Source organism: Ictalurus furcatus, chromosome 3 (assembly GCF_023375685.1).
Source record: "Ictalurus furcatus strain D&B chromosome 3, Billie_1.0, whole genome shotgun sequence".
In the NCBI taxonomy this organism is placed as follows: Eukaryota; Metazoa; Chordata; class Actinopteri; order Siluriformes; family Ictaluridae; genus Ictalurus; species Ictalurus furcatus.
In genome coordinates, this window is record NC_071257.1 from 15,654,231 (window position 1) to 15,672,553 (window position 18,323).

At 38.1% G+C, this 18,323-nt stretch overlaps 3 protein-coding genes across 4 annotated transcripts; all 3 read right to left on the minus strand.

Moving 5' to 3' along the window:
* Positions 1–1,199: 1,199 nt before the first annotated feature.
* On the minus strand, positions 1,200–3,731 carry mrps26 (mitochondrial ribosomal protein S26). The gene is made up of 4 exons (XM_053620982.1): positions 3,377–3,731; positions 1,765–1,911; positions 1,549–1,672; positions 1,200–1,468 (listed from the first exon to the last, which is right to left on the minus strand). The coding sequence occupies exons 1-4, from the start codon at positions 3,595–3,597 to the stop codon at positions 1,337–1,339; spliced, it is 624 nt and encodes a 207-aa protein (XP_053476957.1). The 5' UTR covers positions 3,598–3,731; the 3' UTR covers positions 1,200–1,336.
* Positions 3,732–3,830: 99 nt separating this feature from the next.
* si:dkey-33c12.3 (uncharacterized protein LOC335380 homolog) lies at positions 3,831–9,839 on the minus strand. The gene is made up of 3 exons (XM_053620981.1): positions 7,173–9,839; positions 6,541–6,665; positions 3,831–6,280 (listed from the first exon to the last, which is right to left on the minus strand). The coding sequence occupies exons 1-3, from the start codon at positions 8,127–8,129 to the stop codon at positions 6,220–6,222; spliced, it is 1,143 nt and encodes a 380-aa protein (XP_053476956.1). The 5' UTR covers positions 8,130–9,839; the 3' UTR covers positions 3,831–6,219.
* A 1,247-nt stretch (positions 9,840–11,086) lies between these two features.
* On the minus strand, positions 11,087–18,236 carry si:dkey-33c12.4 (uncharacterized protein LOC560112 homolog). Of its 2 annotated transcripts, none has more exons than XM_053620983.1 (18): positions 18,060–18,236; positions 17,591–17,634; positions 17,335–17,416; positions 15,945–16,126; positions 15,779–15,862; positions 15,603–15,671; positions 15,243–15,431; positions 14,981–15,133; positions 14,705–14,774; positions 14,505–14,595; positions 14,260–14,401; positions 14,046–14,150; positions 13,391–13,481; positions 13,121–13,256; positions 12,949–13,023; positions 12,582–12,684; positions 11,875–11,978; positions 11,087–11,659 (listed from the first exon to the last, which is right to left on the minus strand). In XM_053620983.1, the coding sequence occupies exons 1-18, from the start codon at positions 18,085–18,087 to the stop codon at positions 11,548–11,550; spliced, it is 1,860 nt and encodes a 619-aa protein (XP_053476958.1). In that variant the 5' UTR covers positions 18,088–18,236; the 3' UTR covers positions 11,087–11,547. The 2 variants fall into 2 exon arrangements, with proteins under 2 accessions (XP_053476958.1, XP_053476959.1); XM_053620984.1 differs by having other exon boundaries at positions 18,035–18,060.
* Between the last annotated feature and the right edge of the window lie 87 nt (positions 18,237–18,323).

The window sequence follows — 18,323 nt, forward strand, 5'->3', positions numbered from 1 at the left end:
GACAGAGGGCCTGTATTCTGACACTGTTTGCTTGTCTTCCTTGACTAGGTATTAAAATCTTTTAAACTACAAGCGACTCCTCATGCTTACCAGGACTAAATCATTTACAAAATTCTACAAATACTTTATATTTTCTAAATTAATACTACAGCAATCCTATTATCCATCATAGGACTGTTATGGAATATTAGTAAAATCTAATATGAAGGTAACTATTATAGATTTTCTTATTGTAATATGCAAAAATATATTAAACTAAATCTGATTCAAATTGGTTAGCAATCATTTTTCCAGGTAAGATTTATTGGTAATTACATTAACAGTCAGGGTTTGATTGGTGGAGGTGAAAAACATCCCCACGTCGCTGTCTTGTTACAGCCAATGACAATGGCCCTGTGTAATACTAATACGTCATCATGTTGCTACCGAGATACCGAGAGCAGGCTAATAGCTGACACTTAGCGGTCATCTTGAAGTTTAATAAAGGAACGTTTGCCTTGGTAAGCTAGCTCCAAATAAACTTGCACCCAAAAAAAATCTTATACTTAACAAAATAAGACATAACATATTGAATAGCCAGTGCATATAAATTAATTTTAAGTCAAAACGACCGAACACACTGCATTTTTATTTGTTGTCCCTCCCCAACTTAGCAGCAGTAGTTAATACATACTACTGTTTAAGTACTTCACACCCACTGTTGGAGTCTTGGTTCTGAGTAACATCCTGAATTGTCCGCTATTTTCATTGCAATGAAACAGACCATGCTTCTACAGTTTGTGGTACTTTGTATAATGTCATAGGACTACCACTTCAGGGCTTTAGGCTCATTTCTACTGGAACACTCATGAAATGGCTGAGTAACCAAAATCCTTTAGAAACAGTAGCCTAGCACTAAGCCTCAGAGAGTTACCACAAAAAAATGCCCATTAGTTCTCTAAACATAAACATTTTTTGGATCAGGAGGAAGTTGGATTATTTCTAAATGTACATTTTGCAGAATTGGTTAGAGGTAGTTAAAATTGTTGTCACGTCAGTTGAAAACCTAGTTAAATAGAGTTTAACTGTGTAGCCAAGACATGAGAGACTGAAACAGGACCCTGTGCTGCAACAGTGTTCCCCACCTCATTAGGGACATTTCAAAAACTGAGCTCTTAACCACAATCATTCCCACATTAGACACATGACGTAAATGTATATAACTGAAACACAAATTAACTTTTACTTAGGAAAACAAAGTAACATCCTTACAGCTTACAATTAAAGTCACATAGGTTTGATAGCGCAAGTAAATAGACACACAATTTTTCAGTCCTGATGTTTAGATCAATATTTCTTATTGCAGTGCAGTTCGTTTGACCACTCGTCCCTCTTTATCTATAGCAAAGTTGTAGTTTTTGGGGTTGTCCAACACCTCCTCAATCCGCTGATCCAAATTTTCCAGTGTAATAAAGTTCTTTGCCTCTTCCTGAAAGAGAGAGATAATGTAAATGTAAGTGTGTTTTCACATTTTCACATTTGTTCTTATTATTTGTGTACCGTTCCCACCTGTAGCTGCAGGATTTCTCTCTCTTTTTCTTTTATGTAATTCTCAAGCTCTTGTTGACGCAAAATTGCTGCCTCTTTCCTCCTCTGTTCAGCAGTCTCTGTCTCTGTCTGCACACGCAGCTCACTAGCACGCACAAGAACATACACATTCATTCGGTGTTGAAAAATAAGTCAGTGCGTGTTGTGATAGTGTTTAGTTGCATTTTTCTGTCTCACCGGATTTTTCGCAATCTGAGGTTTTCTGCATCATTCCAGGCCATTAATGATCTGTGTTCCTCAGCCTCCTGCTTGGCTCTCTCTTCCGCTAAAGAGCCGGTTTCTTCCTCATAGCGCTTCCTCAGCATCTCCTCTTTAAACTGTAACCTTCACACATGCACACACGCGGACACGCACAGTAATGAAAAAACTGGAAAATAGCACTGCTATTGATTTAGCCTTGTACTCAAGTACATGGAGTCTTAAATCAATTAATATAAAGTGCAGAATTTCATCTTTAACTTCAATCTATCTCGATCTAGATTAAGAGACCCATACACATGGTCCCCCATTTTTTTTTCAAAGACCATAAATAATTGGACACATTAACAAACTTGCTGACTTCAGCATTTATTAAATTGAACTGACCCAATAGATGAAATAAATGCATAGTCATTACAACACAGTGATTATGATTCAAATGTAGTGAATTAACAGGTGAAGACATAATAATCATATAATAAGTCTTTTAAAAAAAAAGGTTACTTTCTCTGTATAAATACTGTCTCCATTTGTCAGTGACCTGATCTACTCATTCAGATTGTTGCACTTTATTTATGACAAAGGATGTAATGATACAAGACTACTGTAGGAATATGTTTAAATAAATGTTTAGGGATGCTGTTTTAAAACTGCTTCAATTAAGAAATTATTAATGTTATGTTACATTATAAATATTACAATATATTTGGCAGTGGCAGTCCCTTTCAAGCAGAGCACAGGGTTTAGGAGAAGCAGGTTTTTTTTCTGTTGCTTTGTTGCAACCCTGAATATAATCATAAAAACTGACAAGTTTAGAATTTGGTTGAATAACTTTCGAATATCCCCTGTCTGAAATCAGAATCAGGGTGCTGAGTACCTTCTCTGCGGATGCCCTGCCATTTTAAATGTTTCTTTTGGATTCAAATGTACTGTAGTACAGAACTAAAATGAAAGGCAACACAATGAAGTATAGGGCCCTTAACCTGCAATCGCTCTGGATAAGGGCGTCTGTAATGTAAATGTACAAACGTATGAGTGCACAGAAGAGGGTGATAAGGATGCCAATGATCTGGGAGGATCATTGGAATACAACTTCTCACGATGAAGGACACTTACCACACACTAGCTCAGTCAGCCAGCACATCTACTGTACCATTCTCCAATAAGGATAAAGCTACAGAACTATCAGCACTCAGATGTGTGTGTGTGTGTGTGTGTGTGTGTGTGTGTGTGTGTGTAAAAAAACATACGTCTTTCATAGCATGCTATATTTAAAAAAATAAAAAATAAAAAAATAAGTAATGTCATGGTACGAATGTTGAAAGAACAACATGCAAGTTAATTAATAATAATTTGATTGTACATTTTATGCACATGACCGTAAAAAGCTTCAAACCGAATGTCTCTAGACAAACAGCCTTGTCTAAGACAACTACAGAGTTGTCTATAAGTCATCTATAGACAACTCTTTTGCTTAAAAGAATGGAATGATAGCAATTCTCCAGCTAGTAGGGCAGATTTGTGTCCCTCAGTGAGTAAAGCTGATGTTGAGTAGCATATTGCTGTGACAGTGAGGTGTAGAAATCTTTACCTAAGCGCCCTCATGATGAGGTTATACTCAGTGAAGCGCTCCTTCAGCACCACCATCTCCACAGGGTCCACCGGGGGCGGGGTCTTGATTCGGCCCGCTTTAGACTTGGCTTTCGGGTCAGTGCGAGACTTCCTGCCCCGTACACTCTCAACTACAACACCGAACCGAGGGGACAGCATAAGAGAGACCGGAGTCCGGCTCCGAACTACAACCGAAAACATTTTAAACTCTTATGTCTGTTGGATTAACACCCGTTAGTGTGGCGCAGGCGATGAAAAGCACAGCGGAATATAAACAGAGCCACTACATACAGCGCGGCTGTGTAACATTGAGCCTCTCACAAGAGCTCGCCATGTTTAAGACCTTTCACAGAGGAAGTGCTTCCTCTACTTTTACTGACCGTGTGCGTGTGTAAAAGGAAATAAGAGCACTGTAGTGCCGTCTAATGGTGAAAAGTAAACCTGCAAGACGTTTCCTTCCATCCGGAAAATGCTGCATAGGAGCGTTTATACGTCTGTTTCCTCTAAAATGATATAATTGACAAACAATATGGCATATTAGTGCCGTCACAAGAAGTTTCACAAACCAGACACAGTACAAAATTACCAAATGCTAAGGAATTCAAAATTATAATGAAATTATTAAAACACAAACCATAAGCCATTTTGTTTTGTTTTGTTTGTAATGTTTGAGTTTGTAAAGTTAACACTACATACACTACATAGTTTTGGTAAAACTTGATCACAAGTCTGTCCCGATCTAGGACCTTAAGAGTTCCCTGCTGAGGAAAAAAAAACCCCAATAGAAATCCTCATAGAATTTGTAATAGTTTTAATGGGATTTTTATAATGGTTCCTGTGGGTCTCTATTGGTAATTCATTGCCTTCTATTGGTGGCATGTTATATCTCGTGAATACCATTAAGGGCCAGTAATGGTAATAGTTTTAATGGTTAGCTGATGTTTTGTACTGGTATTTGTAGTGGAAAGCATTAGAATTTCTGTGATGGTTTATTTGTTTTATTCTCTTTATTTTCTTTCACATTGAGTAATTCATATTCCTGTTCAGAGTCGTGTAATAGAGCCTAGTCTGAGCCTCTGCTGGAAGCACTGGGAGCAAGTGTGAAAATCACACACCCGCTTACTTCTAAGGGCAGTAAAGTAACTGTGTAGGTCCTATAGCTACCACAGGATATACCCATGCAGGCACATGGAGAACATGCAGACAGTAAACCGGAGCTCAGGATCAACCCCCAAAGCATGGAACTGTGAAACACCAGCAATTCATGCATCCAAATGATTGTCTGGTAATAGCATGCTACAGATGGATAGATATTGTTTTCTGTTGTTGTTGTTTAAAAAAAAAATAAAAAATAATTTTTTAAAAAAAAGACAAGCTAAGCATAGACAAATATCCAGACAAACTGATTTACTGATTCCCCAAGGGGAAATTCTGCTTCTGATTTCTCAAAAACAAATATGCTATGTCTAAAATCCTCCAAATATGTTAGGAATGTGTGTGTGTGTGTGTGTGTTTGTGGGATGACATGCCCAATACTAGGCTAGACTAGAATCTGGAACAGATATTTTGCAGTAAAACCCTTTATCAGTAAACATAGGATATTAAATACTTATTCTTTGACCCAGACACTGCTTAGATTTCATAGCTGTAGTCTATAGTTTATGAACAGAGATTCAACACATAGTAAGTTTTGTATTAATTTTATTCAGTAGGTATTGTTTTTAGGAGCAGAGGTACAGACTACATCACATGACGAGAGTGGTGTCGGTTACTTCTCTGCTTGTTGTTCAACCCACTAGCAATTGACTTAGTTTCACATTGATGGGCAGATGTAACAGAAGCAGATGAGAACACAAAGATTCACTACTGTAGTGTTTTTATAAGGATAAACACAATTTTTTCAGCTAATGTTTCTTCAGTAGCAATGTTTGACCTTTTTAGCCAACATATATTTAGTATGTAAAATACTTTACAATTTAATGAAACAACCAATGCTCACAGTATTAGGATGCAGACTAAAAGTTATCTAGGAATATGAACGACAAGCAAATGTGGTGCTACAGCTCTGAATGGTCTCTGAAGACATTCAGTTAGTTCACTTACTACGCTTACAGGGCCGGTGTGCAGAGTAACATCCTGTTGGTGGATATTGTGTCAAAATTCAGGACAATAAAGTCACTACCTCAGTAAATTTCTAGTGCCTAATACAAGACTGGTTTTTGAAAAGAAGCCACCTTCACAAACGACTGGCTGATAGTTTGAACAGAAGGGGCTTGATCACCAACCATGACTGGCACTTAGAGAAGAACAGATGAGTGAGAATTCACCAACAAGAGGATATTAAACTCTGACTGGGCAAGTGCTGAACTTAGTGTTCTCTCCATGGTGGCCTTGTTTTCTTTAGAGTGTGAAGAAGAAGGGGGAAGATCCTGGTTTACCTCTTGTGTAACACAAGGGCTCATTTCTCTTTAAATCAGTGATGCTGGTAATGGGAATATATGGTTAGGTATCATAATGTGGGTTTAGATCCTAGGGTTGAGGGTTAAAGCAACATAGTTTGGGGTATGGAGAATTAGGATTAAAATGAAAGCCATTGTGGCTGCAGACCTTCACTCCAGCCAAACAGGAGGTACAGCACAGCTAAACAATCAAATGTAGCTCCAGCTTGGTTGATATGAAAACCTGCAGCCACACCAGCTCTTTGTGGACAAGATTGAAGACTTGGTCAAGTGTCAAGAGTTAGGTGGTTTGGTGAGCATAAAGGTTCAGCATCAATGGGACAAGGTTGATGGAAATTTTGAAAGGGGATTTGTAGGTTAGGGCTTATGCCAAAACAGGCAAGGAGCAGAACGTCAGCCGAATCTCCTCCCCCTCAAGCAGCTGCCTGTTGAAACAAATACGAACAAAAGCTCAGAAAATAAATCAGAGCGAGCACAGCATGGAAGACTAAAATGGCAATTCTGTAAGAGTAATTCAGTATTGCTGTTAGATGGTTTTGTTTTTTTTTTTAAAACAGTATCAGTACAGTATTACTACTCAAACATTAACTGATGCAAGCAAGCACGAAACACTCCAATTTAATTATATGCTGTGACTGATTGATTAGTGATATTAATATGAGAGGCTGTGGGAGTATTATATTACTTGTATGCTGCGATTTCAATGTCCAGGGCCATCTTTACGTTCAACAGATCATGATATTCCTTCAAGTAGCGTGACATCTCCTCTTTAGCCTCAGAAATATCCCTCTCCAGATGACTTATCCTCCCCTACAGAGCAAAGAGCAATTACAAAATACTGATGAAAATGCTACAGAGGAAAGATCAATTAAATCCGCAACATAGATATGTCTAGATACAAACATGCAACAAAACGCTCATATTCTGATGCTTCATACAATTGATTACTACATCTACAGTCTGTAGACACTCTGAGTAAAGCTATTCAGTCATCCATCAGCAGTAAGAGTGAGTCAGCATGCTGCCTCAGGAGCTGTGCCGAGTAGAAAAGCTTAGTTTTTTATTTATTTATAATATTGTTAGTATTGTGCTGAGCTGCAGGATCTCAAATTAAAGATTTGTGTTAACAAGTGCTGTAATTGAGTGAAGTAGCCATATTGCTCTCCTTCACATATTTTCTGTGATTTATGTCCTATTCCATTAAGCCACTTTTGTATGAATCACCAGGATACGATATTTGTCATACAGAAGAACTATAATAACAGTATAATGTGTTAGTCACTATAGAATGCCATCTGCAAGTGATTCGTATAATACCTGATACTTGGCAACCTCCTCACTCTGTGTCTCCTCTAGTTCTCTGAGCTGTGCATTTAATGAGTTGATGACACTCCTCAGAGATTCAACCTCGGTGGAGCAGGCAAGCAGCAGCTGACGGTGCTTGGCCGTTTCCTCACGCACCAAGCGCACAGCCTCCTGCTGCTTATTGGCTACTTGCGCCACGTCGGCCACCTTTCCCTGGTACCAGGTTTCGGCTGTTTGCATGTTGCGCCTGGCCAGGCTCTCGTACTGTGCACGGATCTCCCTCAGGGCGGCTGAGAGGTCTGGTCTGCTCACATCTGGCTCCGAGCTCAGACTGGTCACCTGCAGTTGCACCTTCAGCCCCTCCCGCTCTTCTGCAAACACCTGCTTCAGAAAGGCTAACTCCTGCGCCAAAGAAATCACTCTCACCTCGGCGTCACTGCTCATCAGTGCTGTCCTGTCTGCCTCATCCCTTGCACGCTGCAGCTCATCTTCAGCCCGCTCACGCCGCTGCACCTCCTCCTGCCAGCGCTTTTCTAGCTCTTCCTGCTCCACTCGCAGCTTGTCTGTCTGCACCTCCATATGTTCCTTGTCCTGAGTCTCATGGTGCAGCTGCTGTCGGAGATCCTGCGCCTCTCGCCTGTACAGCTGCTGCAGCCGAGATGGCTGAGCCTGCATGCCCTGCAGAGCTTCCAGCTGCACCGTGAGCATCCGATTCTGCTGTTCCAAACGACGCACCTTCTCGATGTAGGAGGCAAAGCGGTCATTCAGCCCCACTAACTCTTCCCTTTCCTGAGCTCTCACACCCACCAGCTCTGCACATACCACGCTCAGCTCATTTGGCTCCCAGCAGTGCAGTGGCACTGACTTCGGCAGTCTCCGCGAGGAAGTGAAGGACATCTGGGAGAAGTGGTAGGGGCTGGAATGGTTGTCCCTGCGCCGGATCAGCGAGGAGGAGGAAATTAAACTCATGATGATGAATTTTTAAGTTGTGTTTTTTTTAATATTAAAAGGAGATTTTTTGACAGTTTTTCTTCTAGGTCCCCCTTGTTCTGCACACCATCTGTGGAGATGAACCGGCACTGCACCAGTTCAGAAATACTGCTGTGCAGCAGGCTTTATAGGGGACACACAAGCAGGCACTCACATTCACTCACACACTCACACATACACACACAGCATCTTCTCAGCCACAGCCAATAAGGTGCTTAGCAGTGGTGGAGGTTGGTCTTATGTTTCACTCACACAAGCAGGAAGAGAGAGGGCAGGATTCTCATTATCATCTCTCACACCAAAGTAGAGGACACAGAAAAGGAAAGCACACTGTATATTGAAGGATACTGTATGTAACGGCAGCCTGAAAGATGGGGAATTCAACCAAAAACAACAACCTATGTATACAAATAAATGCAATGGTATGCAAGTAAATATTCTATACAAATTCGATTGATTTAAGTATTATATTGTGAAAATCAGCACCAACCAAAATTAGCACTGCTTCAACGTTAATTAAATAGTGGTACCTTCTTAATGCAGTCTTAATGCAGGATTTCGCAGTTTCATTTGCGATTGTTGTGACCAAAAATGCGTGAATTTTCTGCGGCTTTTACAAACATTTGCTACTTGCAGAGTTTTTTGTGCCTTTTTAGTGGAAAACTACTTTCCACTAAATAGTTTTGCACAATCTTTCGCAGTGATGTTTGTTGGTAAATGAGACCTTTTAACTGTCCTCATGTGCAATGCATGTGAATAGAAGAGGGCTTTGGCTGAATGTGCGTTGTGATGACATCGCATGACCCGTCTTGGCCCAAATCTGCAAAAAATCTGTGGTAATTCTGAAAGATTGCAAGCCCTTCCAAATTTCACAGTTTGCATGATTTTGCGTTAATTTCTGCCATCGCAAAATCACTGTTAGGGACTGTTAATGGAATTTCTTCATTGGATTTAATTAGAAAAAAACTTCTCTGTAAATTGTAGAAATGTACCCGCAGTGTTTATGTACACTGATGACATGGCGGCACAGTGTAGCAGCGGGTAGCATTGCCACCTTGCAGCTCCAGAGTTTCTGGTTGAATACTGAGCTTGGGTTTCTATGCAGGTTTTCCCCTTTGTCCTTCCCCATGACCCTGACCGAGATAATGTGGTTACTGAAGAGAATGAGTAAATAATATTTCAGGCCCCCCCAAGTCTACTTTTAGGGAAGTGGTGGATCAATGGTTAACGGTTTGGACTTTGAGCTATTGATCGGAAGGTCAACACTTCAAATCCCAGTACTGCCAATCAGCAATGGTTGGGTCCCTGACTACTCAACTGCTAAATTCTTTTCTCTCAATAGTAAATCACTTTGAATAAAAGCATCAGGCAAATGATGTATTTGGCATTGGTACATGCTCAGTGAAAGACTGCCAGCAGTTAATTTCTTACTTCATCACATTTTAGCCAGCACTGGAGAATGCACCAAGTATTCACGGGCAACCTTAACCTGAATCCCTGAAGACCAAATTCAGCCACACCACAAAGTGATTAAATTTCAATGTGGTGCTATTAGAGCCATGTCATGTGTGTTTATACATCAGAGAGAATTCGAGGTGTTGTGTCTTTACTTATTAGAGAGACAGTGTGCATAACATGATAAGGGCTACCTATCTTATAGGTTCAAGCTCTGCTAACTTGCCTGGTGAACGAACGAACATACATACATACATACATACATACATACACTATATAATATATATATATATATATATATATACACATATACACACACATACATACATACATATACATATATATATATATATATATATATATATATATATATATTATATATATATATATATGTATGTATGTGTGTGTATATGTGTGTGTATATATATATATATATATATATATATATATATATATATATATATATACACATATACACACACACACATATATATATATATATATATATATACACACACACACACACATACACACACTATATATATACATATATATACATATACATATATATATATATATATATATATATACACACACACACATATACATACACATATATATACACACACACACACACACACACACACACACACACACACACACACACAGAGTATGAAGTAGCTTTCGGAATTTTGCATTGTTTTTAACTATTTTCGGCCAAAAACTTTTCAGTTTTTGGTGTATATTCAATTAACTGATGTTAACTATATGTTTGTCTAATGTTAGCTAAGTCATTCTAGAGGTTGTTTCACATTTATGAACTTGAAACATTCTCCATTTACCTTGAAAGAAAGCTAGGGCACCACAGGAAACGAGACTAATGTGAGACAGGGGAAGGGGGCAGGGCTTCCAGGTTGTCCCTTAATATCAGAAGGTCAATTACTCCAGATTAAGATAGCAATTTGCTTATCTGCTGTTTTGCTGGCCAGCAGCAGCCCTATGGTGGTCCTTTTCCCACTGATGGCACATATGTGCTACATCTGTTATTGTATACCAACAAAATCCACCTATAAGGTTGCTGTACCTCATATGTTTAAAAAATAATATACAGATTAGTTTTGGGTAATTTGGTTATGTGGCAACATAATGATTATTATGCAGCACTTGTAAGTCTGTAAGAATTTATTAGTGATAACTTTTCAGGACAGCTTTTCGTGGGATTAAGTCTAGTAGGGCTATAGAAAACATGAAAATGCTTTAAAATAATACAAACAGCAATTCTAACTGAACAAATTAAGCAATTAAAAACCCTAGTCGAAGCAAAGTTTCCAATTTAAGAGAGAATTTTTCATTGAGGAGAGAAGAACATAACTGAGGGGTAAAGCTGGGAAAAATTGGGGAACAAAAATTATATTACAACCTTGTAATTGCAAAGAATGTAATGCAAGCAACCACAAAGACAAGGTATACGAAAGAGGAGATACAGCAAAAATTTTCTAATGTTTATTACACCTTATTAAAAAAAAAAAAAGCTATTGTTCATAAGAGTACTTCTGCAAGGTCTAATAGTCAAATAAATTAAATACTTTTAGATGTGCATTGAGAACAGCCAATATTTTCTACTTTGGTACCAACCAAGTCCCAATACTTTCTGGTTTTAGAAATTAAAGTAAAATGAACCTTTAGTAGAAATAATGGTGGTAATAGCTATCATTCAAAGCAATGACACAAAATGAACCTTTCTAGAGAAATGAAATTTTAACTACAAGTAGCATAACTTGATTTCAGCCAGTTAATCATCAGTTACAGTGATTATAACTTTGTGTATACTGCCACTTATTTGGTTATTTGTTTAGCTAACAATAGTCATTAATAAATGCGATATGAGAAACATTTGGATTAATGTCAATCTCCCAGTTAGCAATTCCATTTCCTCCTGTTACTAAACCTTCGGACGATCAATGCCCTTGTGTTCAGGTACGTGTCTGTAGGAGCACCGATTATTCTTGATACAGCCTGTGGTCCTCCAGAAATAACACTCATCAGGAAACTTGCTGAGGAAGTGAGAAAGAAAACATATGAGAACAAAAGTATTTTACACAATTCCTTGCAAAGACATCAAAAGAAAGTGAAATCATGTACAGTACACATTACTAAGGAATACATTTAAATATATACCTCAATTCTAAATAGGCTCTGACATATAATAATAAATCATTTTCTAAAAATACAGAATGGGAAAATGAAAACCTTATTTGTGTTTACTTACTTTAATTTTCCTGCATCTGTTGTTGCAGATTTGGATACACCAAGATGTGTATGGATTCTGTCAGGGTAACGAACTACAAGATAAGTCCCAGCTACACAAAAACCCTAAAAATACACATACAATCAAACAAATGAGGCACAAATATTCTCTCATCACCAGTCATGATCTGCAGCATGCTGAGAGGACATGTTTCAGGTAGTTGGCAGCTTTAAGCTTTTCACTCATTAGCCACACCAAGATTTATAGCTCCAGTACAAAACTAGTTTTTGTCCTTGTCAGTAGTTCACAAAAACCTGTTCATAACACCACCAGTATAACTAACCCTGTTCTCATATATACAAAATTGGTCACTGTGGGCGGTTAGTGCTCTTCTCCATTATGTCACAGTTTTGGTTGGGAATTGCATTAGAGTAACCTAGTTACAACCCTGCAGAAGATACTTCATGATCTGATACTTCTGGCAATGACAATCCCTGGGTCCCATTCTACACGGAATATTTCTTTTGAATTACTAGCTCAACTCTTTGCACTGCAGAATTTACCTAATTTACTAAGCACTGCGGTACTACAGTTTTCATTATGGAATAGTAATACTCCGTGACCTTTCAAGCCATTCTGTAACCTTGTGGCCTGTGTGCTGTAAATGCAACTCCCTGCGTATTGCCAATTGTTTTGCAACATTAGATGATAGAAATAAAAACACTTACATGCATTTGTTTGATGGCTTGCTCACAGTCCTCTTTTTTGGTGTAGTTGACAAAAGCACAGCGTCTTGCTGGCAATAATTTTACACTATGGACTGGCCCAAATCTATACAAAAATAATAAACAAGAAAACAAACAGCAAATTAATGTTTCCATCGTGTAGATGTTGAATTCAGCATAATTTTGATGCACAATTTTACCACCAACAAATTTGTCTCGATCATCTTTTTTTCTTTTTATTCCCTGAAAAGAATTACTCTGCTTTAAAAGAATCACAGAGCCAAAATGCAGATTTCAGGGCTTTATATCCAAGTAGCAAGTATAAAGTAAAAAATGAAGGCCAGCTGCTAGAGATGATGACACAACTTACCTGCCGAAGAGCTCATGGAGTCTTAATTCTGATATAGCAGGCACTAGATCCCCAACCCAGACTGGAAACAGCTCTCTGTCAGCCAAAACACACACACACACACACTCCTCAGTACCCTTATAAATAAAGGTAGATCACTTACAAGTATGAACCTAAAAGAGTAGACTCTTACAGGGTAGCCGGTACAGCTGTGGTGACTTTAAGTGGGTTCTGGGGGACTGGTCTCAATGGGACTTTCATAGGTTGAAGATTTCTCTCAGGAGAAACTCTTACTTCTTCAACATGCACATGTGCAGCTGCCATATTACCTTTACGTGAAAAAAAATGGGACAGAAAAAAAATAAGATAACAGAATTTTAGTTAAAAAATAAACCCAAACAACAGCATTGTTGTAAAACATTGTTCTGGGAAGAGCACTGAGTTTAAACAGATGTGGTATTACCATGTAAACCAGAGAGAGCTTCTAAAGCTTTTTCTACTGTTCCATGTATGATCAGAGCATTTGAACTTTGCTCTTTAGTGTATCCCATATCCTGTAGACAATATCAGGCAAAAGACATGTTATCAAAATAGTACTGGCATACATGTAACAGGCAAGGACAAAAGAGGTGTATTAATTGGTCCCTATTTTGGATAAGATAGGTAGTCTTTCAGGCCATGTAAAAAAGGTCTATTCTTACATTTATGGTAGTTTCCTATTTAAATAATCAGTAAACAGTTTTGAATCAAAATCTTAATTGTTACTTTGAGTCAGATTTCTTTGTGCTGCTTTGAGGAATGATGCAAACACGAACTGGTGGACTCCCACCATCCTGTCCGGCTGATCAGGTAGCCAAATGTAGTGTTTAGTTAGTTGACCAATTTATAAACCAGTTTATACAATCAGGGGCCATCCTCTTTGTGTTGGAATTCATTTTTCAAAAACTACTATATTTGAGCCTACTAATCTCAACTGCTCAACTGTCACTGATGGGAACGTCAGCCTTCAGACATTCATGTGGACAAATAAATAAACTATATATTTTATCAAAACCAGCAAGGTTAACAAGTCACACTGCACAACCATTAAATAAAGACCCACACACATTGTTACTTACCATTAACTGCATTATTTGTACCCTCATGAGCTCCTGAGCAGCGTCAGTACAGGAGCTATCAAGCTTTAAAACTTCCTTATAGGTCAAACTAGCCTCATAGTATCTCTACAAACAAGAGGCATTGATGATAGCATGAGAAGGGCGGGGGGTAAACGATGATATTTTTTGTGTGTGTGTTTCTATGCAAAGTCCCGGAGTACAAGGTGTAATTTACCTTAAGTCCAACTAATGCTTTCCCTTTTCTGTAGAGTCCTTTAATCCATGTTGGGTTCAGTGACAAAGCAATATCAGCATCTATTAAAGCCTTCTCATATTGTTGCATTTTCTCATAACAGAAGGCACGATTTCCAAACAACCTAGAGTAATGATTTTTTTTTTTTAATTTCAGCTGGTTTCTGGAAATGACACTGAACATCTGTGCTATGCAATTAGAGGTACATGTGTAATATTACAACTTACTTAACTTCTTGAGGATTGTGCTTTATAGCATCAGTAAAATACTTCACAGCCATATCCAAATTTCCTGTTTGAGCATATTTATTACCAATCACTGAAAATAAAAAGGAAGACAGAAAATGAGGTCACTGGACACGTAAAAAAAACCAGACAAAAAATCATTGGACATCTGAACCAAAATATTTTCAGGAAGATACCCTCACCTGCCAGCTCCATGCTCTTTGTAATGTTGTCCTTCACTGGTTCCTCTGATGCCTCCTTTTCATTAACATTCTGTGGATAGATGTGGTTTAAAAATTGCATTGTTTTTACTGAACATCATCTTAATCTCTTAACCAAGTTGTCTAGTGTATACATGTTTGAGAGAACTGACTAATTGCATTACAAAGCTGTTAAGGGAATGAACTTGAAAAATATATTTTCTTTAAAACAACAAAAAAAAAACTAAGTGGAATTTCCTGAAAGGTTCTTTTGCAAACCTTAATTTGGGGCTCTTCTGTACTTTTTTGTGCAGTCCCAAGCTTCCTGAAGTTTTCAGTTTTTTTGTCTTTCCAGTCAGACTTAGGTTTCTGCTCAAGTTTGCGTTTTGCAATGGCTGCTGCATTGGTCACAAAGCAGCTGCTCATATCAAGCTATTGAAACATACATTGCACATTATGATTGTTAGATCCACATGCAGGTGCTAAGTAGACTCTTGCTGAAAACTGTATAGATGCTATGAGACGCAGAAAACAAGCCAACCTCCAGTTCATCACCTACGCTCTCTTTCTCATCATCAGCATCATCATCATCATCACAACTGTCACTGCTCTCTGTGGTGACAGAGTTGTGCTGAGGGCCCGGGTCAGGAGGTACACTGTTATTTGTTTTTTTCTTATTTTGACACTCTCTCTCTGTAGGCTTAGATTTAACTGGAACAGCAGCGTCATCCTACGGGGAGAAAAAGAGACATGCATATGAAAATTACATTTGTTTCAACACTGTGTAGTACTAATAATATTGACATACACATGACTATGAATTACAGTAAAACAACAAAATAGATGAGAAATATTGGCTAAGTACTAAGCCCTTATAAAATAGTTATAAACATTTACATACCTGTTTGGCACCATCTTTATTCCCATTTTCCTTTTCTAATTTTTCTAGCCGACGTCTCTCTCGCTGCCTCTATAGTACACAAGAAATAGTTGTAACACAAGTAAACCTTTAAATCCCCCATTAAGTTTATGGTGCATCTTAGCATAAATGGCACAAGTGTGTAATGTTTACATTACCATTTTCTTCTGTTTTTTCTTTTCAGATTTTTTTTTACGTTTATCCTCTTCATCTACAAGTTCTTTAGCGTTTTTTGCAGCCTCCTAAAAGGGCATAACACATTACACATGTACCTCGCTTGGTAGGGAATGCATATACTAATCAAAATACATAAACAGCACTTACCTCGGGTGTGAGATACTTGACTGTTTTATAATGTGTTATTGCAGGCAGCTGTTTGGAAACTCCTTTATCTAGAAAGCGTTGAGTAAAGCCACAATATCTATTGTGTTGCCGGTCATATTCATCATCGTCCTCATCGTCAGTCAACTCCTCATAATCGTCCAAATGATCAGGGTAATCGAGACCTGAAAGACAAACATTAGTAGGATAAATAGATCAAAATTAAATAAAATTCCTTCATTTCCTTAATGCCACATCCATCTCTTGATTGAGTGCACCCTGCGATACTTTTCATGGGGTTACAGATATGGGAGATGATGTTAATTATGTTAAATGTTATGATAATGTGCTCAACTTATCTATGGAGCTGGCTTAAAGATAGACATAATGAGGTAGGAGACTAGGCTATGTGACCTTGAGGCCCTGAACCAAGATACAGAGTCGATGTAGTGAGATGATAAATTTACACTTGAAAAATAACATGTATGTGTAATATTTATGATCCTTTCAGCTAAGCCTATGGATGCTTGCGTGAACCTTCTAAGTGATGTTCAAACACCCACCACTATTAGTTTTATAATTCACTGTTAGGCAAATTTACATTAAAATTAAGCATCTTAAAGCCTAATATCATGTGCAGTATTACATACAGTAATCACAGATTTTTCTGACTATTCTACAACAATAAACAACCACCTCTCACCTACAGACTGTGGTGGAAAATCTCCTCAGCCATAGATTTAAAAAAAGGTCAAAGTCAAGGGGTCTTAGATGCCAAAAATCAGACTTTATAGAAAAAAAACCGAACAAGGCCAAGATGTCTGTAGATCATCTGACAAACATGACCGTGGCTTATGCGTTTATATTATTCTAAAACAATTCTCTCATTAGTCGGTGTTTTCCCTTTTTTCTTTTAGTCACACCCTACAAGCCACAATTATCTTATCATCATCTCTACTTTCTCTTTAACTGTGGCGTAATACTTTATTACAGCATAATCACATGCTTAAATGCTGATTTAACATTAGAAGTTTGCTCTATTTTTGATCATAACTTCCTCTGAGATTACACACTCGCATGGCACTCAATAAGAAATGACAGAAAAATGAGCAAACTAGGAAGAAAAAGATACAAACTACGAGTGAGAAATGTGTGCTCAGTGATTTCTCACATCAGTTTGTCCTAGTTTCTTTGACTAACGTGCATGTACACACACTCATATTTTATACATTGGTTATAAATGACTGGATTACACTGTGATTGGTTCAAATATTCCACACAGCTAAGTGAACATTATCAAGCCAGAATATAGCAATCAGTACAACGCCCATAGTTTTGGGCCAACATATAAACACCAATAAAGCATGACTTATGAAAAATGATTAAAGCTTACCGAGTCCACAACCATATCCCAGGGCATTAAGTACAAAATCACACTGTGTAGATCTTCCACTGATGACGTCGACCATAGCCTCCTATGGAGGTTTATCGGGTATTAATTAGTCAAGAAACAAAAACAAAGGACAATGTAACATTTTAACCAACAAAGACCTTAAAGTAAAACACTAGAGAGTCAACACTCTTTTGAGGGGGAAACCATATTAAAACAGGCAACTAACCGGGTGAGACATTAATAAAGAAATACTTACATGGGCCTGCATCAGTCGTGCGTTCTCAAGCATACGGAAGTAACCTGAGAACACAGATGACTGGAAATCAGCAATATAAACACACACACATTAACACCAGTGTGTTTTTCACAACAGGCTACAATGACGTAATTAACCGGTCCAACCTGTTAGCCAGTACCGCGTAAAACACTGTTGTGTAGCTAACAAGCTAATCTCGACAAATGTGTTAGCTTGGTTTAAAAAACAACAATAAAAACTAGCGAGCTAGAATGTTTTTAATTATATAGAGAAAATAAACCAACGTAACAAAACACATCTAAAATAATTTCATAGTTAATTCTGTAATCTTTCAAAACTTGTACAGTATGGAGTCTCACCTTGCCTACGCACTTTACGCTAATGTTAGTAAGCTAGCTAGCTAGCTAAAGTTTGGGGAAAACTCGTAGTCTATGCCTCACGTACCGAAGGCAAACTACCTTATACTTACCAGGTCCGAATCCATTACGTTTAGACATTATATATTGTATATATGTACAGATTTGTACTAAATATATTATTTAAGTGTTCATAAATCAAGTCTTTTTTTATTATTCTAGCATTATAAGCACGCTAACCACACTTCTTCCGGCCAACTCACACCTTAACCAAAAACCTCTGCCGTGCGCATGCGCATTACCTCACTGCGCCTAGCACCAGTCCTCACTTTCAGCCCACAAGACTTACCTACATGTTCAACTTTGTCCCTTTTTAC

Excerpts from the sequence above, each read along its gene's own strand:
- mrps26 (XM_053620982.1), bottom strand. The coding sequence starts at position 3,597 with ATGTTTTCGGTTGTAGTTCGGAGCCGGACTCCGGTCTCTCTTATGCTG. Across the intron at positions 1,912-3,376 it reads CTCATCATGAGGGCGCTTAG|GTTACAGTTTAAAGAGGAGA; the intron begins GTAAAGATTTCT and ends GCATGTGTGAAG. Across the intron at positions 1,673-1,764 it reads CTCAGATTGCGAAAAATCCG|TGAGCTGCGTGTGCAGACAG; the intron begins GTGAGACAGAAA and ends TGTGCGTGCTAG.
- si:dkey-33c12.3 (XM_053620981.1), bottom strand. The coding sequence starts at position 8,129 with ATGAGTTTAATTTCCTCCTCCTCGCTGATCCGGCGCAGGGACAACCAT. Across the intron at positions 6,666-7,172 it reads AGGAGGTTGCCAAGTATCAG|GGGAGGATAAGTCATCTGGA; the intron begins GTATTATACGAA and ends TTTGCTCTGTAG. Across the intron at positions 6,281-6,540 it reads ATTGAAATCGCAGCATACAA|GCAGCTGCTTGAGGGGGAGG; the intron begins GTAATATAATAC and ends TTGTTTCAACAG.
- si:dkey-33c12.4 (XM_053620983.1), bottom strand. The coding sequence starts at position 18,087 with ATGTCTAAACGTAATGGATTCGGACCTG. Across the intron at positions 13,482-14,045 it reads TACAAATAATGCAGTTAATG|GATATGGGATACACTAAAGA; the intron begins GTAAGTAACAAT and ends TATTGTCTACAG. Across the intron at positions 13,024-13,120 it reads ACAGCTGTACCGGCTACCCT|AGAGCTGTTTCCAGTCTGGG; the intron begins GTAAGAGTCTAC and ends TTTGGCTGACAG.